This window comes from Malaclemys terrapin, chromosome 7 (assembly GCF_027887155.1).
Source record: "Malaclemys terrapin pileata isolate rMalTer1 chromosome 7, rMalTer1.hap1, whole genome shotgun sequence".
In the NCBI taxonomy this organism is placed as follows: domain Eukaryota; kingdom Metazoa; phylum Chordata; order Testudines; family Emydidae; genus Malaclemys; species Malaclemys terrapin.
Window position 1 is genome coordinate 86,659,008 of NC_071511.1, and position 9,793 is coordinate 86,668,800.

General features: G+C 45.5%; 1 protein-coding gene across 1 annotated transcript in view; it reads right to left on the bottom strand.

Annotated features, from left to right (window-relative positions):
- Positions 1-7,952, bottom strand: part of SGPL1 (sphingosine-1-phosphate lyase 1) — a 48,495-nt gene extending 40,543 nt beyond the window's left edge. Inside the window, exon 1 of the mRNA XM_054034274.1 lies at positions 7,763-7,952. Within this exon, the coding sequence (XP_053890249.1) occupies positions 7,763-7,765 (3 nt within the window). The 5' untranslated portion in view covers positions 7,766-7,952. The remainder of the gene's footprint in view (positions 1-7,762) is intronic.
- Between the last annotated feature and the right edge of the window lie 1,841 nt (positions 7,953-9,793).

The window sequence follows — 9,793 nt, forward strand, 5'->3', positions numbered from 1 at the left end:
ATTAAAAGTGAGACAGGGGCCCACTTTAAGCACGTCCTAAAGAATGTGTAATTATATGAAGTGCCCAAGGGAACCCAAGAGCAAGACAAAAATAAGTAAAGGCTTAGATTTCACATGCAAAACCAAAGATTTTGATCAAGAAGTCAAACCCCAGAAACCTGTCAGCCCTTACAGTTGTCCCCACTAGAAAGCTGACAAGAGACTAAATACTGACCGCCTTAGATAAACCAGAATTACACTCCAATTCCAAAGTGACAGCATTTACTCTGAATTATCGGCAAATTGCTATGTATGCTAATTTGCTAAAATAAAACTGCATTTACAAAAACATAAATTTCTCAGAGGTAAAGTTTTCAAGAGCGCCTAAAGGACAGAGCCCAAATTACTTATGAAAATGGGACTCAGCTTCATGTTGATAGGCAATGATTTTCTAGGTGGCACATCCTCTCTCAACAGACTTGGTAACTTTTAAAAGCTCCTAATTCACTTTTGAAAAAGGGACATAGGAGCCAAAGTCACTTAGGCAGTTCTGAAAATTTTACCCCCACTCTCTTAAGAAAAAAATTGATGGGTTTCCAGGTGGCAGCTCTTACCAATAGGAGGCTAACTTTCTGGACTGATTTAAGGGCTATTGACTTTACCTCTAGATTCCCAAAGTGAACCCATTCTCCCAGTTCACAGAAGAGCAGAGACCTGAAAGCTCTCCTGATACAGAACACCAGTGTGTTCAGTTTTAGTTTTCTATGACTTATCTGTAGAAATCCATTGACTGATTTGGTTTACACTTCGTGTGTTGTGGATCATAATGTACTTTCTCATGCCTCTCTAGAGCATAAAACTCTCTACCATTTATGCAGCACCATGCAAAGGTATCAGCAGCATTAGATACTGAAATCTAGTAGTAGATAATTGTAAAGCAGATTAGACCATTGTAATTGTGCTTTTTTGATGAATTCTAGCACAAGGCCTGGCACAGTTAGCCAATATAGTAGAACCTCAAAGTTACGAACACCTCAGGAATGGAAGTTGTTTGTAACTCTGAACAAAACATTATAGTTCTTTCAAAAATTTACAACTGAATGTTGATGTAATACAGCTTTGAAACTATACTATGCAGAAAAATGCTGCTTTCCCTTGATTTTTTCAGTAGTTTACATTTAACAAAGAACTGTATTTACTTGGGGGGGGGGGCAGTCTCTGCTGCTGCCTGATTGTGTACTTCCGGTTCTAAATGAGGTGTGCGGTTGACTAGTCAGTTTGTAACTGTGGTGTTCATAACCCTGAGGCACTACTGTACAGTTACGCAAAACCATTAATATAATCACTAATTGAATGAAACTATTACACATTAAGGATCCACCTTCTCTGTGACAATCACAACTTCCCTTCTAAATACCGATACTGTCATAATAACAAGAGGTTTTGCAATATACCTCAATGAAGGTGTCATATGCCCTTACTGACATTTTGCATACATGGATCATTCTTGGTTAGCTTGAAGGGACACAGTCTCAAAATGCAAAACTTCCAATTATATTTGCAGGCACAATTTATGAAATAAGAATTTCATTGCTCTTTCACAAACAAACAACAAAAAAACAAGACACTAAAAAAACCTCATGCCAGCTGCCAACAGGCCAGGCCATATGCTGTTCTCAAAAAAACACCCAATTTTGAGAAGCCTCAATTTCAGTTTCTCTACTCCACAGACTTCATTATAAAACTGAAGAAAGTATAAAAGTGTTGCTTATAGTTCTTTGAGAGAGCCCATTTGATAGAAAGACCATGAGAGCATTTAGTCTATAGAAAGAGCATCCGGGCCATTAAATACCCTTAAAAAGTTTTTTGCCAGTTTTGTTCAAGAGTTTCTTTAATCTCTTAGGAGAAGGGGAAAGAATTAAAATAATGTGAGTATGCTATTATTTACAAAGAGATGGGGAAACACATAAGAATTCAGAGAGATTATGTTGTATACGTTTTTTAATTAAGTTTCCTAAATTAGTCTTACTTCCAAAATGGGCTCTGCAGTATGAGGAAGAGGGAGATGTCTATGCTGATTTCATTAGGTTCTGCAGAACTTCAACAATTTAAAAGATTTTTTTAAGGAACAAAATAATCCTGTGAGAATCACTGCTTTCACCCTGTAATGGCAGAAATAACCAAGGCATTGTACACAGAGCTGTCAACAAAATGTATGTTGATCAAAAAGTGCCATAATTACATCACTATTGCATGTTCACACTATGCTCCCTTGGTGGGCAGAGTGCATCCACAGTTGGTGCTCTAGGATCGGCAATGAGAGCAGTGCTCTGTGGGTAGCTATCCCACTGTGCTACTCGCCATCTTCTGCAGCGAGGACTTGTGGGAAGGCGGAGTGAAACACAGCGCATCATGGGTGTGGGCTCAACATCCCATGATGCATTATTTTCTGTCCCCACATTCCATGGATTTCCAACTGCTTTTCACAGCATTTTTCCAACAGCCCCTGTTTACTGTGCACCCGTCATCTCTGTGCAAAAGGATGGATTCTGCACTGCTCTCTACTGTTGTGGTAACTGTTAACACATCGCGCATGGTCATGCACTATATCGTGAGCTCCCAATATGAACAGGAATCAGAGTTGCCTGACTGTTGTGTGCCATGGAAAGAAACAACACCAGATTACTTTTGGCATTCATGGAGCACCTGCACATGGTGAACCATCGCTTTTGGGCTCGGGAAACAAGCATAGAGTGGTGGGATTGCGTCATTATGCAGGTCTGGGATGACGAGCAGAGACTACAGAAATTTCCCATGTGGGAAGCCACCTCCCTGGAATGGTGTGCGGAGCTCGCCCCAGCCCTGCGGTGCAAGGAAACCAAAATGAAAGCAGCCCTCTAGGTGGAGAAGCACATGGCGATTGCAGCATAGAAGCTAGGAACTCCAGATTGCTACCGGTCAGTTGCAAATCAGTTTGAAGTTGGAAAGTCGAGTGTTGGGGCTGTGTTAACACAAGCGTGCAAGGCCATTAATTGCATCCTGCTACAAAGGACCGTGACTCTCAGCAATGTGCGTGAAATATGGATGACTTTGCAGAAATGGGATTCCCTAACCTCAGGGGGCGATAGATGGAATGCATATTCCAATTCTGGCTCTGGACCGTCTTGCGACTGAGTACATCAATGGAAAGGGTACTTCTCCAGGGTATTGGGGGTGCTTGTTGATCACCAGGGGTGTTTCACTGGGGTGGTCCAAGGTGGTGTATGATACACACATTTTCAGGAACACTGGCCTGTACAGAAAATCTAAGCATGGACTTTCTTTCCAAATCAGAAGAGTCCAGTGAGGGATGTTGAAATGCCCAGAGTGATCCTGGGAGACCCAGCATACCCCTTCCTCCCATGGCTCATGAAGCCTTACACAGGAAACCTGGACAGCAGCAAGGAGCACTTCAACAATAGGCTGAGTAGGTGCAGAATGACCATGGAATGTGCGTTTGGCAGATTAAAAGCGCGCTGGCAGTGCCTTTACAGCAGGTTAGATCTAAATGAGGAAAACATTCCCATGGTCACAGTAGCCTGCTGCTCGCTCCATAATCTTTTGAGGCTAAAGGTGAAAATTTGCCCCAGGAGTGGAATGCTGAGGCAGGTCCCCTGGCTGCTGATTTTGAGCAGCCTATACAGTGGCTATTAGAGGGGTGCAACGAGGGGGTGGAGGGCAATTCAAATCAGGGAGGCTTTGAGGCAACATTTCAATAATGAGCACCAGTAATGTGACAGAACTCTTCCATGCTTCATTAATTTCATTTATCTTATTTTGCCAAAAACTTGTGATGAATCCTGAGTGGGATTTGTATAAGCAATTGATTAAACTGCATGTATGTTTTACTACCAGCAGCAATCACTATGTGTAGTACACAAATAAAGATTGGTTATCTTTCAGAGAGTTTGTTTTTATTAAACACCAATTAACACACACACAAAAGCTTTGGTGGGAAGAGAGGCAACAGTGCAGGGCACTGGAGGCTCTCATAGCTGTGCATAAGTCCCACTATCATTTTGGAAGCTGTCTGAAGGAATGGAGTGAACTGGATACCGAAATGTTCTGGAAAGTTGCAAGGAATGTGAGAGAGAAGCTTGGGGAGGGAATGGAAAACAATTCTGTATCGCCTGCTGGGAGGGAGGGGAGCAGCGGCAAGCATGCATCTGTTCTGACTGTAGCGTGATTATGGACTTCAACATCTCTGTTTGTTCCTCCACCACTTTTATTATCTGCTCATGGGCATTTAGAATGAGAGACTCGCTGTCCTTTCTGTCCCGCCTTTTCAAGAGCAAGTTAAGACAAGGTACTCTCAATGCACTCTCAGAAAAAGAGACTAAGATCAAAACAGACTTTGATCATGCAGTGTGGCTTCTAGAACACAAGGCCAGTCTAGATCAATCACACCCTGGCCATATTGTGAAGTGTTTATGTAGTTCAAAAAAAAGTTAGCAGGACAGTTAAATGCTGTTCTGCTATTAGAATGCAAGTTCCGTGGAAGAGAGTCCACGTATTACAAGTTTGAAGAGAGTCAGACGTATGCCCATCTGTAAGTAATATGTTACACCTAGCAATTTTTCAAGAGATCCTGATTCAAAAGCAGCCTAACCAGTGAAGTTACTTGCTCCATCGCTTTTGGCAAAAGAAAAAATAGGTTCTGTTTCTGTCAAGTGACCTCTTGCACATGCCAGACTTGTGTCAGCCCTCACTATTGCAAAGTTTCCTCAATATAATGTGGTATTGCTCATATCCTATAAATGGATATATAGGCAACACCAGACATTACTTCACTGAAATTCTAACAGTAAACACAAACCACAAGTCACATTCCTCTGCTATGTAGATCCGACCACCAGATCACAAGACGAGGAGAGAGAGAGAGAGAAGAGAAGAGAATGAACAAGTAGGATCATATCAGCCACCATAACATCTTTTGTTCCAACAAAAGATGTTCCACATTCTGTAATACTCTATATTTGATCTTGAAAGGGCCCGTGGCTAAAAAATAAGAGCATGGTAACCTGGTTTAAGATGACCTTTAAATGCATACCCAGGACACTGCTATTGCAAAATACTCTGGTATACATACGGTACAATCAGAACACTAGTACTGAGGGAACAGCTACTGTGTAATGCATTTTTGACAGCTGATTGAATTTTCAAGCACACATAAATGACATGTACTTCTAAATCACTTAGGTGTTTGAAAATCCCACATTGTCTCTCAGACGTCCCTTTTCCACAATCCTTCAACCTTCGCTAAAAGGTAAGTAGTTTGCGTAGCAAGTGCCTTTGCATGCATACACACATACATCTGAGCTCTTTGCTTTCTGCATATAGTTTCCCATCCCCAATCTACCCAAGGGAATCACTGTACTAAACTCTGCAGAGCATTTTCACTCTCTCAGAAACACTCTTCCTAGTACATTGTAAAACTCGCATTTAAGGATGCTGCCCAGCGTAACTGAGGGGAGGTAAAACCAGCCATCCCACTCTTAATGTCAAACAAGTCTGCCAATCGCTATATTTATCCTATATACAGAAAAGGAAATCAGAGTCATATAAGAGAGTATGGTCATGACTACACTGGAAACTTCAAAGCGCTGTCGCGGGAATGCTCCCGCAGCAGCACTCTGAGGTGCAAGTGTGTGGTCACGCGTGAGCGCTGGGAGAGCACTCCTGGTAATCCACTTCCACAAGGGGCTTAGTTCCCAGCGCCAGTAGCCTGTTTACACTAGCGCTTTAAAGCGCTCAGACTTGCTGCGCTCAAGGGGGTGATTTTTCAAACCCCTGAGCCAGCAAGTTAGAGCGCTATAAAATTTAAGTGTAGAGAAGCCCTATGTGAAAATAAGTTGAACTACAACAGAGTAACATTCAAGAAGTAATAGCTGTCTTTGGAAAGATGGGATTTTGAGTTTTAGGACACAGTTCCTGGCAATCAGGTTTATAAACAACCTGCATGCTTGTTCTTCAGCCCCAATCCCCAAATTCTAGCCCTGCTTTTAATCTCCTCTGGATATCATCTTAGCTGATCCTCCCCAGGCCACCACACAAAAACCCTTTTGTTTATTGCTATAGAAAAAGTTCATTTTTATAGCAGCAGAACACAGCCCCAAGAGAGCAGTCAGATTGAGAGAGCCTAATATAAAGGAACATTGCGAAATTACACGTTTTAAATAATTAACTACACAAAACACACAACAAGCCATAGAAATGAGCAATGCATGACATGGACAAATGACAGCTGTTTTGGGGATTAGTCCTACTTTGAGCAGGGGTTTGGACTAGATGACCTCCTGAGGTCCCTTCCAACGCTGATATTCTATGATTCTATGACAGCTTACTATCCCACAACACTTAGTAAATAAAACTAGAATATGAAGAAGGTGCAGGTGTGTCTGAAATAAAGAGGAACCAATCTTCAAAGAGATCAGTTTCACTGATATATATATACACTGGTGTGGGGGACAAAAGGGGAACAATGGATGAAAAAGATCAGTTCTCTCTGCGTTAATTGTCTAGATGGGCAAACACACTTTGGGGGAAAACGCTGTGGAAGCAAATCCCTTGGAGACAGAGGAAGATGGCAGGGGTCCCAGCCCAGTTAACTCTAACACAGGATGTATTCTCTCTGACAGGTCCCCTTCCTTACTAAGCCCACCACTAGAAGTGCTTTGGAGGCAGTAGTTTCACAAAGCATGACTTAATTATTCACACATTTAACAAGCCCCAGAAGTTTCAATGACTTCCCATTCCTAGATCTAAGAACCTAAGAATGGCCATACTGGGTCAGACCAAAGGTCCACGTAGCCCATTATCCTGTGACAGGTGCCCCACAGGGAATGATTAGAACAGATAATCATCAAGTGATCCATCGCATGTCCCATTCCCAGCTTCTGGCAAACAGAGGCTAGGGACACCATCCCTCCCCATCCTGGCTAATAGCCATATATGGACCATGAATTGATCTAGTTCTTTTCTGAACCCGGTTATAATCTTGGCCTTCACAACTTCCTCTGGCAAAGAGTTCCACAGGTTGACTGTGCCTTGTGTGAAATATACAAGAATAGTAGTTTGCAAATCCTCATCAGAATGTGAAATCACTCCGTAGCAATAGGACAGGACTGCCTTTGTCCAATATGTTTTACTCTTCTAAGGCCATAGCTATACACAAAGTTGCACTCGTTTAACAAGAGTTGTGAATTTATACTTATGCAACTTCACGGGTAGACATACTTATATTGGTTTAAACCCAGTTTATTTCAAGTGCAAGGTACACCAATACATCCGGTTTTAAAACAATGTAAGAGCGAGCATAGATACACAAAAACTCGCAGCGATTTCACTAAAGCCAGATTTCCACTAAACCAGTACAACTTCTATGTCTAGACAAGATCTCGGCTGGCACAACCTCACTGCATAACCTCTTAGTGTGACCGAGAAACTAAAGACGCCACCACCTTTCAGAAGCCAGGTTAACCCCACGGTCGCCACCAGCTCCCCCCGAGAGCCCCTCTCCCGGGGGCGCGGCACAGCGCTCCGCGGGGGTGTCACACCGCCGGGCCCGCAAGAGACACACGGGCACTTACGACAACCGGGCCGGGGCTGCCCCGCAACCCCCTCTAAAGCCCAGGCGACAGCCCGAGCGGCCCCGGCCCCTGACCCGGCCCGGGAGAGCGGGGGCCCCGGGCCGGCTCACAGCGATCCTCGCCGCCAGCTACCGGGGGAAAGGGCCGGTGCTCACCATCTTCGCCGCCTTCCCGCTGCTCCGCGCAGGGGCCCTCGGAACGGGTCGGGATTCGCCTCCTCCCCGGGCCCGCCCCACACTCAGCCCACCCGGGCGCTGCGCTGCGGCTCGGCGGCTGGCCCCGGCGCGCAGGCCAGGCTGAGATTGGGAGCAGCGCCACCGCCTGTGCCTGTGCTGCCGGCCCGGAAATGGCCCCATCGCCCGGCCCCGCTGCCTCAGCGCTCAGAGAAAATGGCCCCGCCCGCCCCCAGGGAGGCGGCCGCAGCGCCCCCTGCTGGAGCAGAATTGATCCGACGACACTCCGCCGCAGGGCATCCGATTGACCCCAGGCAGTCCTGCGGGGTTCCCCCCGTTAGCCCCTCGGCCCAAGGCAGGGCAGAACCTACCGCTCCTCAGCCTGGCATTGCTTGAAGGGATGGTGGGTTGGTGTCACCTCTCCCCTGCAACCAGCCCCCCAGGCCGGGTTCTCCCTGCACAAGGGCTCCTCACCTAGCACAGCAGGTCAGAGGCTACCCTTTCTTCCTGCAGCCAGCGCGGAGATGTGCAGGGGACTGGAGGCTACCTGGGGGTTGCAGCTGGTTGGGGGAAAAAAAAAAAAGAGTTCAAGTTTTTAGATGACAAACTCAGCCGACTTTCCTCAGGGGTGCTCTGCTCCAGCAGCCGGCACAGCTCCTGGGGGCTACAGGCGGCTGGCCCAGTTTAAAACAGCCCACTTAGACTAATGCACTAAAGCAGCATCAGGAAGGGCACTGGCTTGGTATAGATACACAGGGAGCACAGGGGTTGCTTAAGGCCATTGTGCATACACCATGCCTGGCCTGTACCATGCTTCTCTGTCCAGCTCAGGAGGGGGCCCCATTATCTGCCTCCTCCCCACCCTTCTCAACACCTCTTTTCTGTCTCCCACATTCGTGTTAGTGTCAGTATTGATTCTTCTCTTTATCCAGCCTCTTGTACAATCCTGTCAATACTTTATTTTAACCTAAATCCATGCTTTCCCTATTAGCCTCATTGCTAAAGCTCTTGTTCTAGGTCTAGAGTCTCTCTCACAGCTTGATTAATGTGACCGCCTCTTCTCGAAGCTCCCTGCCTTTCACCTCTTGTTCCCTTAGTATGTCACTATAACAGTGCTGCTAACAATCACACATGCTGGAGGTGTGAGCAGTCTACACCCAAATGAAAACAAACTAGCCCTCAGTTGTGTGCAATAGAATAGTCTGACAAAAATACCCTTACCTTCACCAGGATTTTATGATGTGAGATAGCTTTAGTACCCTTTTCAGACTTTATCCACCCTCTTTCAAATATTAGCCTAGTCAATCCCCACCCAGGCTTCCACAGTTTACTTCCTTCTTTTGTGCCCAGCTCTTGAGTCTGGTAGAATATGCATGTGCGCCACACTTTTTAGCCCTTTCCTGTCTGTTTCCACATCCCTGCAGAGCTAACAGGAAGATAGACGGTTGAGATGGGGCTACCAATACTCAGACACTTGGGCCCTTAGCCTGCCATGAGCGCTGCACAAATGGACCCTGAACCCACATTAATCTGATAGCAGGATGGGGACATTGGGTGATATTTCAACACTTTAATTCCGGTCATGGATAGGCTTCAGAAGTACAGAAGGATTCTGTACAGAAGGGGGGGGGACGGACACATTTAGGAGGGGGGTGGAATGATGAAGTTCTTATGTGACCTGAACTGATTTGTCTTTTCAGCCCTACTTTATTTTATTGCTGTTACTAAATCGTTGAAAGGAAACTACACCACCAGACATGTTCCTTCACTTTCTAGTTAAATTCATGTAGCTGGGACTACTGTTAGGAGTGGTATCCCAGCTGCAACAAGGTGCTGGATGGATTTAACTATCAAACTCTTGTCATGCACTTGCCCTATGATATCTGGGACACTTCCAGAGGGTCTCCAAGGTTTAGGCTCCTCGCTACCACCTGCCCTTAAGGGGAGGAAGTCTTGTCTATACCAGTGGGGTGTCAGCTCCCCAACTTCACCGGCCACCAGCACCACAAGCAC